General features: G+C 38.6%; 1 protein-coding gene across 1 annotated transcript; it reads right to left on the bottom strand.

Moving 5' to 3' along the window:
• Positions 1-3,851: 3,851 nt before the first annotated feature.
• Positions 3,852-16,619, bottom strand: LOC104277714 (Y+L amino acid transporter 2-like). The gene is made up of 9 exons (XM_009874439.1): positions 16,127-16,619; positions 13,725-13,850; positions 10,572-10,716; positions 9,480-9,603; positions 8,632-8,735; positions 8,232-8,328; positions 6,673-6,822; positions 4,787-4,964; positions 3,852-3,943 (listed from the first exon to the last, which is right to left on the bottom strand). Exons 1-9 carry the CDS (start codon positions 16,617-16,619, stop codon positions 3,852-3,854), a joined length of 1,509 nt encoding a protein of 502 aa, XP_009872741.1.
• Positions 16,620-18,044: the final 1,425 nt, after the last annotated feature.

The raw sequence follows: 18,044 nt of genomic DNA on the forward strand, positions 1-18,044 counted from the left end.
CTTTGGCTCTAATACTGACCTTTGTAATTAGCTAATAACCAGATGTTTGAGTAACCTCATCTTTCTTGTTTTTCAGTGACATCCGTTACATTAAACGTGTGTTCTTTAATAACTACTTTGAATTTCTTGTGGTTACAATTCAGGCTCCTGATGTATAAGACAAAGAAGTTATTCTGCGCTTAGTGTGTGACATCATGTTTAGGTTTCCATTTTATTTTCCTCATTTGCATTTTTTTTTTTCAGTTTTAGAGATTTTGAGCCACTTGCAAAATTCTAGCACTTGACATAGTTGCTTGGCTGCCACTCCTCATAAAGTCAAAAATCAGTCCTGCAGAAAAAACATGGGAAGACTTACAAAACCTGATAGCTTCTCAACTAGAGAACAGGCACAGATCTAGTACTTGACAGATCTAGTATTACAGATTCAAAGATTGTGCTGTAATACTTGTAAGGTTCCTGTTACACAATGAAGGTAAATTTCAAGAAAAGATATTTAGGAAGTGTCTTCAGTTTCAAGTCTCACATGTGCCAAAAGCGCTTAGTCCTGTAGCAGAGCTGTGATCTGGCTCAGGGCCAGGTTATGCATCTCTCAGGTTGTTTCACACTTCACCCTATCTAAAGTGTGAAGACATTTCTTCACATCTGTAGCTGGGGAACACTGCCCTTATGGCTCTTCAGCGTCACGCAAAGCCCAGATATCTTCAGTCTTTCTGTGGCTAATAGTGTCTCCTCTATCAACACCAACTTGTGTTGGCTGTTCTCCACAGTCTCTTGTCCCTGCAGCCTGCCAGGCTCCCTTTATGCCTCGCAGCTCAGCCTGCACCTCCATGGGCCACGTCTTCCAGAGGCTTCCAGTCTTATCCAAACCCCAGTCCCTTCCACTGCAGAGATGCCAACTGACCAGCTAGATGTCAGTCTCCTCTAATAGTTTATGTAATGATGAGATACTTAGCCTGGATACCGTCTATGAAAAAGTAAAACTGTTTTTTTTGTTTGACTGCATAACTGAGCATCTGTGAATAATGTCAGAAAAATGTGTTTTCCTTTTGAATAAGGAAGTGTTTGGTTAAAGAATTGCTCATAACTGCAGTAAGAAAGAGTCCCACCTGGAGTAACTAGAAAATTTTCCTTCCATAAATGCTTATTTCATTGTGTTATAGAGAACACAAGAGTCAGAGTCTCATTGTTCTCCTGGCAAACCAACTTGTGAGGTGTAAGGCAGGGCAAATTTCACTCACAGTACTATTTTTACCCTCTAAAACCACACAACTACAGCATTTGCCAAAGATCAAATGTTTATTTATTTAAACACTCCAGCATGTATGACTTGCTTTAGATTTTTCGCAATAACTTACATGAGTTATTTGTAAGGAATGAAAAATCAACAAACACATTAACATTTCTGAGATTCCGATGTCCGTACAGAATTTCAGTACCATTATTCACATTTATCACCTGTCATCTGACTACTACTTTCATTCTGTCCAGAAATACGGAAAGCGAAGGCCTATGAGTCATGCCTAGAAAGTTAAGACTCATGCTAAAAGAGATTTTGGCAAAAAATAGAGAGCAAAAGATGCTTCTCAGCTCAGAATTCTCTATGGAAATGGTCTTGGTTCACAGCCCTTATCACGCTACCTGTAGTGCCTGCTATTTGTTACCACCTGAGATGTCACCTCAGGTGTCTCAAATCACTTAGGAACTTTGGTCCTGCAAACTTCAGAGGATGGTACAGCGCTTCCTTGGTGTGACACATAGCACTAAGCATGACTTTGGAATCTGGGGATGTAAAGACTGTCGCATTTAATTTGGTAATGACTCGTAGGGCTTGTACCCTATTTGTGCCCCGACACAGGGTGGACCCACGGCTCTGTCATTAACCAGAGCTTTGGAAGAGATGGGGCAAAAATGTAGTATTTCCATACAACCATAGAACAGGGTCAAAATGTAACAGAGGTGTGTGTTGCATGTGTGCAGAATACATGGGGATGTTCTGAGCTGGGCAAACTAAGCTATATGTTAAGTCTTCTTGTGATTGTGATACTTAAGTGATTTTGGTGCTTGAAAGCTGTGGCTTCTAAAAAGCAAAGCTCTAATATCTTCATGTTTGCCTTAATTTAGTATGTTTTTATTGTTCATACTTTGTATCAAAAGAAAACACCCCTGAAAGGAAACTGCCACAGCAGATGGCATTGAAATGCAAATAGAAGGATTCATATGAGTCCTGTAAGCAAACACTGTGCTGGAGATGCGTGATACTACAATCCTAAAAATTACTTTACAATGTTGGAAGGGAATGCAAAAAGGTTTAAGTAAGAACGATTGCCTATTCCATTGCTGTTTCTCTGGGCAGACATCAATAGAAGACAGTAATGCTAGAAGCTACAGGGACTTGTAGAAGATTATATTACCTGAATTAGGATTAATTGAATAGGAATGAAGAAACTTCAATTAGAAGCAATGTATGTTATACACAAAGATAATTACAGAAAGGAAGTATGACTTGCCAACAAGGAAAACAAACAGTACTACATATCAGCAAAGCATGTTATAGCTGGAGCAGCTGTTTCTATGCTCTAGGTTGCAAGTCTGATGGCTTTTTCTTTTAAACAACGGTTGCTGCCTCTTCCATTTCAGGAGACTAAGAATTAGGACCAGCTGTGGTCCTGTGTGCCACACTGCTAAGCTTAATGTTCAAGAGAGCATTTCTAGTTCTTAACAGCCCTTCTCTTCTGTAGCACCCACTGGTGGGTGACCTTGTCCAGTACTTGTGCCTGTGCTGAGTATTGTGCAACAGGCACCTAAGTGACATGAAGACTTGGCAGCTGATGCTGGAGGCTCTCTGCGTGCTCAGTAGAAGACCTGCAGGTTACCCTGCCAGCAGGAACTGGTGAGGTATGAAGGGTTGGGCAGAGGCTCAAGGGATTATGTAAACATCAACAGTTTTTAATTTCTCTGTGTGAATTCATTAAATTAAGTTCCACTGTGGAAAAAATTGTAATGATTCATGGGCTCACACCTTTGATACTTCTAGGCAAGCACTGGACACTACGAAAAGTGAAGTGTTTTCCCTGAATATAAGCTAGCTGGAACCTGGCTCAGTCTCTTACAGTGCTCCGTGGCAGGTTGTTCTGCTGGAAAGCACAGGTACTTTGGTTACAATGGTATAATTTCTTTGCTGAAAATACCTTTTCTGCAAAAGGGTAATGAATGTGCAGATGAGAGTTTCTCTCAGAATTTAAATGACTGAAAACTTTGGTCTTCTCCTTTTGGTAAACTATGTATGCCAGGAACTATGCATTAGAATAGTTTAACACCACACTCTTATATTTGTGCATATTATATTATGCATTATGTGCATACCACGTTGAGTCAAAGCATGTCTACCAGTTTGGATTATATGCCTTTTACTTTGGCTGAAATTTAGTTATATTTTTAGAAGTATACTGTGGCTTCTACTTCCCAACTCAGGTTTTGAATCTTGTAAATGTCTGGTCTGTCTTTTGTTATATTTATCAATATATTTGTTAGGACTGTGACTAGACCTAATATCTTTTATTATGATTATGCAATTAATCTAATATTTGGCACTTATCTACTAATGAATGTTCATTCATACAATGCTTTATGGTTTTGAAGTGTTACATGATAACTCACTGTTAAGCAGTATTTAAAAAAAATGCTGTAAAATGGAGTGGTTTATAAAACAAGCACAAATAACAGACATCAAACTGATGCATATTACAGTGGTTGGTGCTTTAGTATAACTGAACACATGCGGAGAACTTTAGATGGTGAAAATTTCTCCAGATAGGAAATGTCAAGGCACAGCTCTCAGTATCAAGGCAACTCTATTTACTTTTAGCTGTTGTAGGTTCCATGTCTATGTCCAGGTCTGATGGAGCACAGTAGAAGAGCATCTGAACATATTTTGTTGTCGTAGCTGTAATACAGCAAAAATGTGTGAGAGAAAGTTGTAATAGATCTTAGATATGGATTTTGAGGAAGTTGAAAGCACTACACAGCTATTAGGAAAATCTTAAAGGACCTTAATCAATTGTATTAAGCATGTTAAAAATAGGTAAAGGCAAAAGGAGCTCAATAATTAAACAGAAAATCTTGTTTAATCAGACTTGCATAAAAAATTTAATTGAAATTTCAAATTGATAGCTGAGTTTAAACTGAATAAATATATTCAAGTTTTGCTTTTCAAAACTGCCTGAATTTGCAACTACCCTTCAGGCCAATAATTCATTATTTCGTAATTTATGAAGATGCATGGACTCCTTTGACTTGGATGTTTCATTCCTTAGACAAAAAGCGAAGCAATGATATCATAGAATCATAGAATGGCCTAGGCTGGAAGGGACCTTAGAGATCACTTAATCCAACCTCCCTGTCATGGGCAGGGACGCATCTCAACTAGATCAGGCAACACACAGGGACCACGCAGGGATGCCAGTATTTCTAACTTCCAGGATATCAAAATGTGTGTATTTAATCTTCAAAATTCTACATGGCTTTTATTGACCCACCATAGTGGGTCAACACCAAAAATATTAGATGACCATATTATATCCACATATTGGATTGTTCTGTAGAGGTTTGTATGGTTTTGTTCTAAGGACCATGTAATGAAGCAAATGATCCCAGACATGCCATATGCAAAGGCATAGCAAAACTTCATAAAGGAAAAGGATTCTAGGATAAATTAATCTTTCTTTCTTCTGACAAAGCACTCAGAATTTTGGCACATTCTCTAGGATGAGATGATGCTTCTGCTTACCAGAGAGCCACTGTAGACATTTAGGTCGTTTTTCAACTGGCAGATAGACTCCCAAAAAATATGCAAAAGAGAGGGCAATACCAATGCCAATAAGGGAATTGATTGTGTCGCTGTAGAGAGGAACTATGACCAGGAAAAGGGAACATAAACAGTATGCTATAGGGAAGAAGAGGTTAAGCTGTGGAAACAAACAAACAAAAAAATCCCAACATTTATTAAAAGATGTAAAAATGTTAAGCTTTGCAGATTAAAGACGTTTTACTAACAAAAATACATCTATTGGCTATATGACTACTACGTACTGAATCGTTTGACAGCCTACAATCAGTATAATCTGCTGTCTTTGTGTACGCTGCTGAGAGACTCTTATTTGGTACACACTTGGGTAGCTGATCATTTTCAGGCTGCACAAGCTCAATTCCATGGGAATTAGTGAGATCAGTCTTTGAAAGCAGTATTTTAAAACTGATCAGTAATGAGTAGTTTTCCCTCTAACTTCAACTGCAAATTTTTAAGTGTTATTTTGGTTGGGAACTAACTCAGCTAGACTTTTAATTACCATGTTGGTGCTACAGAACGAAGGGACTGTTTTACAAACATTTTGCCTGAGCACTTAGCAAATATCACACGACAAATAAACAAAGTTGTAATAATCTCTTTATGAATTTATTTTTTGAGTAAAATATTTTTCACTCTCTGCAGTAATGAGCCTTCTTAAGAGTCTAGGAGTTGAGATTTGAATACTTGCTGTAACCCCTGGGAGTTTACTGGTATAAATATTTATGTTTTCTTACAGAGATTAAGAATGTAAATTGATGACAACCACCTGCTACATAGCAGAAAAGAAAAAAGTGTATGTGGGCTTGTGACGTTGACTAAGCTGGTAAATGCTTATAGGAATTAAACAGTAATTATCCATAATCTGACTGTAATCCTTGCTTTAGTAGTCAGTAGCAAAACTGCCAATAAGGTAAGATTTAATCCTTATCTTCCACATGTTTTGGAGGAGACTTTGGAAATGAAGTGTGATGATGCTTAAGGAAAATTTGGTCTGCTCTGGAAGACTAGAAAGTTTTCTAGCAGTAGGTGCTTGGGATTTTTTATGCTCTTCCTTGAACCATGTGGTTATTTTATAATCAGGCTGTTACATTTGAATGGAAAAAAAATGTATTGCTAAAAATGGTTTAGGAGGTTACGAAGAGAAAGTGACATGGAAAAAATGTTTAGATTGAGTCTCAGTTTGGGTTTCTCATAATTTTCACTGCATCACTGCAGAGTCAAAATGCAGGTCATAGAGCCAACAGTGCGCAGCGAAACGGGAGCCAGAGAATGTTTCTGTGTGCCTGGGGGAAGCTGTGCATTTCCGTCTCCACTTCCCAGACAATCACTGGATTAAAACTAGACACAAGTTTTAGGCGTGCTTTGTTTTTGTGCAGTCTCCCTCTCCCAATAGCCAGATGCTCTTCTACAGTCAACCACTAATTTTGCATTTTACTCTCTATGACTGCTATGTAGTGAGGGGATCAACAAAATATATTTAGTTATTCACGCTTTTGAACTCCTACAGTCTGCTGTGAACATTACAAAAGGGGGTTGTTCCAGGCGGGCATTTATTTATTCCTTGTTTATTTTTAAGTAACGATAGTTATAAGGTTGAGTGAAAGAAAAAAGAAATGGTAAATATAATTTCAACCTCACAGTAAAAGTACTAGAACAGATGTTCTTGTGGAAAGTCAGATGGGTTTTGCTCCTTCATTTCCAATCTTGGATGTTGAAAGGATTTCTATAGCTGATAGTCTATAATGTAACTGATAATATTATGGTTGTGGTATTAAGGATCATGTAAACACGTGCATTAAGCTGGCTTTTAGGGCTTGTCTACTTACTTTAACAGGCCGTGGTCTGTGTGGCTGGGTATATCTCAGATATATTAGTCCTGCAATAGACAGACCCACAAAGAACCAGTAGTTGAAGCAGTAGTAATTAATGAGGACGAAAACGTCTTCCACAAGGAGATAAAGCAAAGTCATTAAGCCCTAGAGATAATAAAAACAAAGACTTTTTAATGTGAAAATAAAGACATGGCTTATAAAATTAAGAGAAAGTAAGTTATAAAATGGCCTGTTTCCAATGTACTTGTCTGGACTAAGAAATTTGGACTTTGCAAGGAGGACATACTTAAAACGCTGAGATATCTGCAGATACGCTGTGTGAAACATGCTGGTGTCTCTTCCTTAAACACAGCAGTGAGACCACCACATTTGGCTGAAGAGGTGTCGGGTTTGTGAAGCTGTGTTTCAGCATCGGCAGGAAACCCTCCTAAGGCCAGTTGAGGAGCCCCAGACTCTGCTGCGCTAAGGAGAAGACTAAGAAGCTTTCTGTAGGTAGTGGCTTACTCTGCTGTTCTGGTTACCTTAAATCAAAAGAAAACTTTAAATTTACTTTTACTGTTGGGGGCTCTCACAGTTCACTCATACACTAAGAACATTATAGCAAATTCTGTGGTATGCCTGTTTGCTATACTGCCTGCATGGAAAGACCTAAAATACCAGGAATTTAATGTCTGTTTTAACAAGCGGTGTATTAAGGGAGCCTAGCTTATCTTATTGGTACAAGCAGAATCCCTCTGAGAAGAGTATTTATAATTAGGTTATAACTTTTAGTAAAATATTTGATGTCAGACAGGACCAGTATGATAATCTATTCATAAACCATTGTAACACAGGGCAATGGAAGACACCAGATGAAATCATGTTGAGATAAACAGCAGTGAAATGCTTTTGAATGATTCTACATTCTCTGTTTGTGCATATCCTTCCCCTTACTTTAAACCATTAGATTTATGGATTATGTATTAAAATCACTTGCACTAATTCTATACTTTATGGTTCCTTGATTTTGGGTCACAAGATTCATTTGTATAGTGACAGCAGGAAAAAGTCAGTATGGCTATAGGCATCCAGCAAAAAAAATCAAGTGTTTTGTCATTACTATCATAAATAGAGTCCTAGAAAATCAGTCTGTGTCAGGGTCTGAAGATGTTCCTACCATATTCTTCTCCAGTGACACACTGAAAACTCACATAAGGACTGTTAGAATCCTGTCTACACTGTTACATGTTTAGCCATTCTCTATTTTCTGAGTGTTGTCATGATACTCCTCACTCATCTTATTCGTATATGAATGTGAATCAAGCCATTCTCTTTCCACTTGGCAAAATAATGCCACCACCTTCAGTGTGGTTTAGAAATTGTGGGCATTTGAGGAAGATGACCCTGATTACTGCAGGAGGGTTGCACTAGATGACCTTTAAAAGTCCTTTCCAACCCAACACATTCTATGATTCTCCAGAGCAGAAGCCCAGGAGAATGACTGGGCACAGGCGAGGTGTTCTGCTCCCCGTGTCCGAACCCCTGGCTGGGCACAGGGCTGGGCTGTCACTTACATTGAAAAGGAGAGCAGGGACTGGTGTGAAGCACTTTACATGGATCAAGCTCAGACTGTCAGGGAGGTGTCCTTCCCTGGCTCCAACATAAAAAAGCCTAAAAAAAAGAAGATGACACAACCAGACAGTGAACCAAGGAATAGATTGTTGCTTTCTGACAAAGGCAGCATTAATTCTTTCATTACTCTATTGTAAATGCTGCTTTCTTCTCAAGTGGCTTTAGTTTATCAATTGGTGGTGATCATGAGAAGACATGTCAGTTCGTAACAATCCTTTCATCATGAAGGATCAACTTGACACAGGAAAAAAAATGTCACTTTTACAATGCAGTAGTGAAGAATGCAGATTAATAATAAATGTCTCTTATTCAATTATTTAAAATAAATCCTGTATTTCATACCTAGATGCTGCAATTATTGATGAGTTTAAGCTACTATAGCAAGACATGGCCACTGCTATAGGAATTATCCACTTAGCATGACTAAGGGTTTCATCGGCAAACGTCTGTAATAGAAAAAGAAATAAGAGTAAGTCCAGTCATCTTAAGCATATGGAAATTTCTGGAAAACTCTTATGAAAACACACTAGCCCAAATTTAGTGTCATAGCCCTATGACACCTAATAATGACTTGAGAAAGTAGAATTTGGAATAATTGATCAGTATTGAAATAAAAATGGTGGATTCATTAAAAGAAGATCTTAAGAAAAATAATTCTAAGCCTAGATCAAATTAATGAGATAACGGAAGAAAACGTATTGGCTTCAACGTATTCTGATCCTGCCTGTAGAAATCTATGTGTTGTAACTGTACTTCTGTATAAAATATTAGTAAGGTTTTAAAAAGCACTGCACATTTGTGTGTTGAAAATATTGCTGTGTTTCTGCAGCATCAAACATCACACACTGTACATTAGAATGACAGCAAAAACTCCTGATTATTAAAACACCTGCACTTTTCATAGTTCTTTCTCTGACTCTGGGAAAAGCATCTTTTACAATGAAGTACGGTTACAAACAGGATTTAGAGAATATATATGAGGATTTGAGAGAAGCAGATTTACTATATGTATTCTTTATACGCTCCTTCTAATATACTGCTACTTTTACATGAAAACAAAGTTTAAAACAAAGCAACAGCCTTCAGCATGGAAATATTTCAATTGTTTTGCCAGGAAGTATGCTACGTGAGATTTTCCCACAGTGTCATCCATACAGTAACTTTTGTTTTAATTATTTTAGACAACTCACCACAGCCACTGCATCACTTGTGATGATTATTGACATGTCCAACACTATATAGTATGCTATATTAGTCAACAGGTAAATAAGAGTCACAATAGGCATTGAAATTGCAATAGAAAGAGGTAAATTCCTGTAGAGGGAAAATGAAAAAATTATTTCATGTTCTTCAAATAAAGAATATTTAAATAGAAGATTGCTCCCAAATTCAGATATTTGTGAATGGATACCTCCATCACTTTTTGCAATCCATCCTTTTATAATAGTGGGGTTACAAAATAATATACGACTGTGTGGGACAATTCCATAAGCAGCTTAGTAATGGCTACCTGTGGTTCTGTCACAAGTTGTAGAGAAAAAAGTTGTACAGTTATACCTATAAATATCATATACTCTCTTTTATATGAAGCAATGTAAGAGAACACTTAAGCAAAGAGATTTAAATGCACACTTAGGAGTTTTCTTGATCATGGTGCTTTTTTTCTGACTCATAACCTATGCATGTCTCAAGACAAGGCAGATGACATCAGTCTGAGTAGGTGAGGCACACAACTCCCACGGAGTTGACATCTCTGCAGAGGGGAGGAGGTGGTATTTCCAGTGCTACTGTGGATATTTTTATTTTTTACTTAACCTTTCATCTTTAGCAAAATTAAACATTTTGCCCATAAGCAGTAATGCTGAAGATCACATGACAAAACAGTCATGAACCTGACACAGTCTTACTCTACTGGTGGCAAAACCAGTCCTGGAAGAATAAAATAATTATTCTGTCTGACTGAAAAGAAGTAGGGAATCTTAGAGAGCTAGATGGACTCATGCTTTCTCTCTTCCTTCAGCAAGGATTTCTTCTCCTCCTTTAAAAATTCTGGTCTAAAGTGTAAGATGTAAAATATGCAGACAAATGATTTATTAGTGTGATACGATCGATGAGGGAAGACAATAATCGGAGTTCTCACACTTCTTCTTTAGAAAAGAAAGTTTTTGCAGAGAAAATAGCTTGATTAATTTCCAGTCAGAAACAAATACAGAGCAGCTTGTCCTGCCATCACCTGTCTTACAAGGACACTTCAGCTTTTCAAAGGAAAAGCATGCGTTTACCTCTCAGGATTCTGCATTTCCTCAGTGATGTAGTTGAGCGTGTCCCATCCTGAGTAGGAGAAGAGGGCAGAGTAGAGAGCCAACGCAATCATCCCTGGGTTTGTTGCTGAGCCCTCGAACGTATTTCTCAGATTGTCTGTTTCTCCTGTACAAACGGCAGGTAGCAACTCTCTGTTACATTTCAAGGATTATGATGCGGAAGGACACTACGCTAAAAGTCTCAGCTAACCGAAAAGAGATAAAACCCCACCACATCCAGGTTTCATTAGTATTTCTAGAAGTGCACAGCTTATACTTCCGCTTGATAAATAGGAAAGTTTCAGTCATACCTACAGATAGATACTCTTGTACGGGGAGATAGCAGAAGACATTTTCCTGTGGTTGTTAATTAGATGTGACTTGTGTAATTCTATCAGAATTCACAGTGTTCTCATGTCCAGCCTATGCCATTCTATGATTCTATGATTCTATGTCCTGGCACTGCTGTATACCCTACCAGAGGAAGGAGACATACTAAGATTGTGTTATGTCCTTCCGCTCAGGGAGAGGCACTTGGGAAACCCAATTTCAGTTCCTAAATCTGTCTCATATTTGTTCCTCATATCTATTTTCACCAGCTGAATTAGCAGCCACTGGGGAGGGAACACCTGGAGTCATGGTTCTTGGTGGGATGCTCTGCCCCACATAGGTGTTCCCCAAAATTAAGAGAGGAGACCTCAAAAATCTTTCCTTTCAAAATTCTCTTCTAATTTAGCGCAATTGGTTGAGATGACAACCTGCAGAGCACTGCAAGACAGATGAAATATTAATGAAACTGCACGTGCCTTCACTGCGCTTCTGGGAAGGGAAAGAAAGGCCTGGCTGAGTTTGCAGGAGGGAAAGCCAACTGCATAGTATAAATGGAAGTGGGTTAACTATGAAAGAAGACAGAAACATGGTGAAACCTCTGTTAGGGACGAAAGTAAGATCTTAGCTGTAATATGGAACAACTTCACGCTGCAGTTGAACTAAGGAGTTTATAGATAACACAAAAGCAACTCAGTCTTTGAAGAGCTGTAACTACTAGGAGACTGAGCTGAAGAAGGTGAAACTACAGAATGTACACACACTTTGAGGAAGAAAATGGTTGGAAAGAAAAATAAAAAAAAATCATAAGGACCAAGAAAAGCTCTTTTAAAGACAGCTGATATTCAAAATCATGTATATTTACAGTGTTTTTAAAAAAAGATGTGTAAGTGAGCACATCAGAAGTAATATGGCAGGGCTAAAACATCATAATCATTGGTTTCCTTAAAAGAGCTTCTGAGTTTAAAAGAGTGCACTGACCCAATCATAGCTTCCTCCAGAAGTCTACATCATTCCTCCTCCTGGTCTTTTCTGCATTTAAGGGCTTAGTTCTGCTTAAACAAAGCAGAGACGAGACCTTTACTACCACTAAAAGCCCTCAGCATTTTGAGTTCCTCACAATATTTCCTCTCTGCCTTGACCCTCCCTGACCCCACAGAGCAAAGCAAAGAACCCTGTGGGTGTTATGTGGATGCAAGACCAGAGGGAATGGCCCCTGGTGAAAACACAGGTAAATTCATGACTATGGGGACAGAGCAAAGCTGCTGTAGGGGTAAACCACAGACTCAGAACTTTAAAACTGCAGCAGCTTTATGAGGGAACTACTCCATCATGTAACGGCAGCCTTTAAACAGTGCTCTTCCTCTGCATTTTCACATTTGTGCCCTTAGGACTGGGTTCGTTCAGGTTTTGTTAGGCTTGAACAAACCAATGACAACTGACATGCATGGATACTGGCTAAACAAAAAAAAATCTCTCTTAAAAGCCTGAGGTAGCTTTACAGTGTAACAGCTGATGCATTAGAACTGCAGCTAAGGAAAGGAGAAAGACAGCAAACACAGAAGGGCAAGTGCACTCATTAGGTTTACTAATCTAGTTTCCGCAGGAGAAAAAAGACAATTCCTGAACCAAAAAGCGAAAACCATCTTTATTTTAACTGAATAAAGATATAACAGCTATTTAGGAATTTCATGGAAAAGGAAAATGAAGAAACCTTAGTAACTAAGCAACAAATAGAGTTGGAAGAGTCTTCACTGTACCAGAGACTCAAATTAATATAATATAATCTATTTTCATATGCAAAGATCAGAGGAAGCGCCAGAATAAACTGGTCTCCAGCTTTTCAGTGTAGTCAATTCAGTGCAATTACTGCTGATATAGCATGGCTCATCTGTCCTGTGATGTACCGCAGTGATTCATAGGACCTCCCTAGTCCTCTCCCTTGTCTCTAGGACCAAGCTCACCCTCTCATCAATGAATCACAGAATCACACAGAATCACAGAATATTAGAGGTTGGAAGGGACCTCAAAAGATCATCTAGTCCAGCCCCCCTGCCAGAGCAGGATCACCTACAGTAGGTCACACAGGAACGCGTCCAGGCAGGTTTTGAACGACTCCAGAGGAGACCCCACAACCCCTCTGGGCAGCCTATTCCAGTGCTCTGTCACCCTCATACTGAAAGGATTTTTTAATGTTTTTGTGGAACCTCCTGTGCTCCAGCTTGCACCTGTTGTCCCTTGTCCTTTCATTGGACATCACTAAGAAGAGCCTGTCTCCATCCTCCTGACCCTCACCCTTCATATCTATAACCATTAATACATATTTATAAATATTAATAAACTTTAATGAAGAATGAGTTCCCCCCTCCTCAGTGTGTGTCTGCAACAGGCAGGGAAGGGCAATTGGGGATGTGGAGTGATGCAAAGGACTCATCTGGCAATTTTGGCTGTGCTGTCCTGTCATGGGACAGTAGCAACTCCAGCCTTTAATAAGCGTGAGTCAGAGACACTGAGGCTGACTTTAAACTAGTTAGCACTAAACTGTTGTTAATTCACCTTCTATTTGCTATTCAGCCCGAGCAACACAGAACTTGGCATGTGTTGGTTCGCCACGTTAAAGATAGAACAATAATTAAACGCCCATTGCCTAACAAGCTTTAAAATTCCTCTGACCTTCCTATGGCAGATGTTTTTTTCCAAAATAGAGACCACTTTCTAAGTCTTAAGGAGCCTGGTCTTCCCACACAGGTTGTGAAATTCATATATGGTTCATTTTTAAGAATTTAAGTAAATGGAAATTATTCTTACCTTTACCAATTTTGTAAAGGCCAACAGATACCACCAAGATAAGAGCCATAACTTTAGCATATGTGAAAATATCTTGCACACGGGTTCCCCATTTCACATTAACACAATTAATAAATGTTAAGGAACCTGCAGAGAAAAAGAACATGCATGAGAGAACCGCTGTATATTTTACATCACTTAAAACATATTTCAAATCAATCTTTCCAGATACCACCATTTCAGGACGACCTAGATTTATTAAAGTGAATGATATACTTGGTTTAAGATTTACACAACAGTTTTCTGAAGTACGCCATTTCCATGACAATAGATAAGACAAAACACATCAACTTTTGAATTTTAGGACCACCTCCTGCTCATTTTAAATAATCTTTAAATTTTACTAAAGGCAACAGAGTTGCTCACATGCAAAAGGTGAGATTTTTTTATATCCTTTTGTTTACAGTTTATATCCTTACTTCACAGTTTTCCCCCAAGTTCTCCACACTCTAGCCTATATACAGAGTAAGGACAACTTCTACATCAAAAAATTTGGATGCGGTGGATAAGATACTGAAATGAGTCAGGCTAGCACACTGTTACTCTGTGCCCATGGATTAGAATCCTTTTCATCCACACTTTGACCCTGAGTCTGAAGATTACAGAAGTACTTACAAAATTCTCTCAAGCCTCAGTTTTGACAGAATCTAATAGGAATACAGAAGCAGCACTTGATTTGCCACCAGTATTTCCTACTAATATACTAATGTTATGCAATGGGGACAGAATTCTGTTTTTATTCTTGTATTAAACCCCCCCAATATCTTATATAATGATCACTCCTAATGTCAGGTTTAAGTATAAATTTAAACATGTCTGTAAATAATGACTTCCATAAACCTTGCTCTAGTAAAGAAAGAGGGGCAGAGAAGTTGCCCTCTACATCAGGTTGAAAGCTTATGGGCAAGAATTAGAGACTGAGGCATCAAGGAGAACCTTGTGGCTGGTGCCTTCCACAGGCTACCCGATCAAGGGGGGCCTGCTGATGAAACCTTCTTACTCCAGCTACAGGAGGCTTCATGTGTGCGGGCTCTCATCCGGCTGGGGGAATTCAGCCACCCCAATATCTGCTGGAAAAGTAGCATGATGAGCTGTAGGCAATCTTGGATAACTTCTGAGGCCAGGTAATGAGCAAGCTTACCAGAGGGAATGTGATACTTGACCTGATGGTCAGCAATGCAAGTGAGCTAATTGGTGATGTCTGGATTGGAGGCAGCGTGGGCTGCAGTGATAATGCACTGGGTGAAGTTTGCAGTCCTGAGGGATATAGACACTTTCCATAGAACACAAGAGCTCTCAATCGCCTTTTGTAAGAAAGCAAGCAAGGAAGACAAGACACCAGCATGGCTGAGTCGAGACCTGCTGGTCGAACTAAAGGGCAAGAAGGAAATGCACAGGCAGTGGAAGTAGAGGCATATATCCTGGGAAGAGTATAGAGACACTGCCATTATGAAAGGATGGGATCAGGAAGACCAAGGTGTGGCTGAAGCTGAACTTGGCAAGGGATGAAATGAAACTGGAGAAATTGGTTGCTCATGGCTTGGACAGGTGAAAATTTTGAGGGGTGAAAAGCTAGCTGGATGCCCAGGCCCAAAAAGTCATGGTGAACAGAGTTAAATCCAATCCAGGCTCTAATCAATCTGATCTAGTTAAAGATGTGCCTACTCATTGCAGAGGGGTTGGATGAGATGACCTTTAATGGTCTGTTCCAACCCAAATTATTCTATGATTCTATGATTCTGTGATTCTGTGGTTCTATGATTCTAAATGTGACATACACATTGAAATAAGTTTGTATGCCCTATAATTTAAAAAAAATCTTTGTAGTAGAACTTAACTGTATACCTCTTACATAAAAGTACAGTAGTATATATCAGTAACTGCTAGAATTATAGGTTTATTTCTTAAAAATGAAGTGTCTGTTGACTGATGTTTTCAATACTGAATATTTAGGAGTCATTTGTGATGCTATAAAGTGCTATTTGAAACACTGGAAAGAACATGTTTTACTGCATGCATTTTTAAGTTTATATGAATTTTCAGATTTTTTGACTTTTTTTTCGATTTGCAAGAAATACGGGAGAGAGCATGGACCAATTTGGCCCGAGATCCATAGAGATAAATGTATCTTTCATCAGCAGTCATAATTTTCCCCAGCCAAATTGCTGTGATTCTCCTTTGTTCCCTAATAATCCTAACTCCAAACAAAATCCATCTGAATAAAAGATTATTGACTCCTAAGAACATGCTTTAGAAAGGCAATAATTATTTTCACAGAATGCAAATGAATAAAAATTCAGAAAAATCTCTCTGGGCACCTACAATTATAGTTCTTAACTTCTAGGAATTATAATTTTACTTACATATACAAGCAGCTGCAATCAACCTGACGGCGTCATATGGCGGCTCACAATGAGGAAAAATAGGTTGAACAATATAGTTAGCAAACGTGATAGCTATCACTGCCTGAGTTGTTGGTTCAATGATTAGCAAGGAAGACCAGAGTCTGATGAAGGCCACAAATGCACCAAATGCTTCCAAGATATAGGCATAACTGCCTCCAGATTTAACAATGGATGTTCCCAACTCAGCGTAACACAAAGCTCCGAACAGTGAAAATATCCCACCAAGTGCCCAGATGACTAGAGACAGTCCACAGGAAGCACTGTACATTAAAACACCTCTGGGTGACACAAATATCCCAGAGCCAATCATATTGCCCACAATTAAAGAAATCCCATTTAGTAATGTGATTTGTTTTTTCATCTGCATTTTTTCACTTGTCTCTGCCATTTCAGCTTTTCCATTCATAGCTCTGGATTTTTTATTGCAGCACATTTTCCAGGGCGCTGGCATCTTCAATTCTCACTACCTGAAAACAAGAGGAGAGAACATCTTTTGTAACGCACATGGCAAAAGAGACATGGATAGGATAATTAGCATAGAAATCGTAAATAGTACAAAGAGTAATTATTTTGCCTGTTTTTATCTTGCAGTCCAGAAACCACATACTAGTGGATTTTCTTCACTTTCACTGTTTCATACCATTTTGATGTATAAATGTGAGGCTGCTGTCTTTGGTTATAGATTCTGAATCTTTCATGAACTCTGAGTTCACTTTCATTATTTATCTTGAACTATAATTCTACATTATGTTATTGATGCTACTTTAGGAAAAAAGGATACACTGTACCCCTGGAAACATGTTCTAATACAGTTATACTTCTCCTTATATTTTGTTCTCATGCCAGGAAAAACTTTATTTCAGTATTATTTATTTCATCAAATCATATCCACCTGAAAATTATCTGCTGAGGAACACAAGAGAAAAGAGAAAAAAAAAGATACTCAAGAACTCCAGCCTCAGGTTAACATTAATGTGAGGATTAAGAAGAGAGCTTTAGCTGTTCCTAGAGATGAGATTACTGCTGTAGAGAATAATGCAGCTTGTTTAGTTATTAACCTCACTTGACTTCTGGGTAGAAACCACTGGCATACAAAAGGATTGAGTTTTGAACACCCTGTCCCTTGGAACACTTTTGTATGAAGGAGTCCAACAAAACATCAATGTACAAGCTTCCCTGTCTGGTGCTTGCAGGGCAGGATCCAAATATGATGGGAGCTGGGAGAAGTGACGTAACTGCACAGATACGTTGATAAATCAGCCTTTTACACACATCGTACCCTCTGGATCTGAGGTCCTGAGGGATGGGGAAGGAAATATAACAGCCAGGACTCAACTCTTGAGTCCTGCTGATTCATACCAATGCTTACTTAAAACAATGAATTATTTTGGTGCCTCTCTCAAAAGAAATTTATTTCTCCTTCTCTTCTCTCCTCTACACACACTCTAAAACACTTCCAAAGAAAACTTCCGTGAAATTTTATGAGCTAAAGCCAAGTTATCCAAGTAGAACAAAGCTCCTCCATGCAACACTGGCCAAAAACATTTGACCACAAATTTATGTTTTTAAAACGTGGGTCAATGTCCAGTTTAAACAAAGAACCTGCCCTCCCCAAACTTCCTGAAAGGTTTGCTTTCTTTTGTAAAGTATGTCTTTTAGCAGCCCTGAATAGTTTATAAATATATGTGTTCTTTTCCAGCTTTTTTTTTGGTGCAATTCAGTTTCCTAGTTGATCAGATAAGTAATGAGGCCTGATGAAGGTTAAAGATTAAAAGACATCAAACTCTCTTTAAAAATTAAATGCTTTCCTCATCCCAATGGCACTTTCTCTAACCACAGGAGCACTGTGGAAACACTGGTGTAAAGTTAAATATTA

The sequence above is a fragment of the Apaloderma vittatum genome, unplaced genomic scaffold (genome assembly GCF_000703405.1).
Source record: "Apaloderma vittatum isolate BGI_N311 unplaced genomic scaffold, ASM70340v1 scaffold22278, whole genome shotgun sequence".
Taxonomy (NCBI): domain Eukaryota; kingdom Metazoa; phylum Chordata; class Aves; order Trogoniformes; family Trogonidae; genus Apaloderma; species Apaloderma vittatum.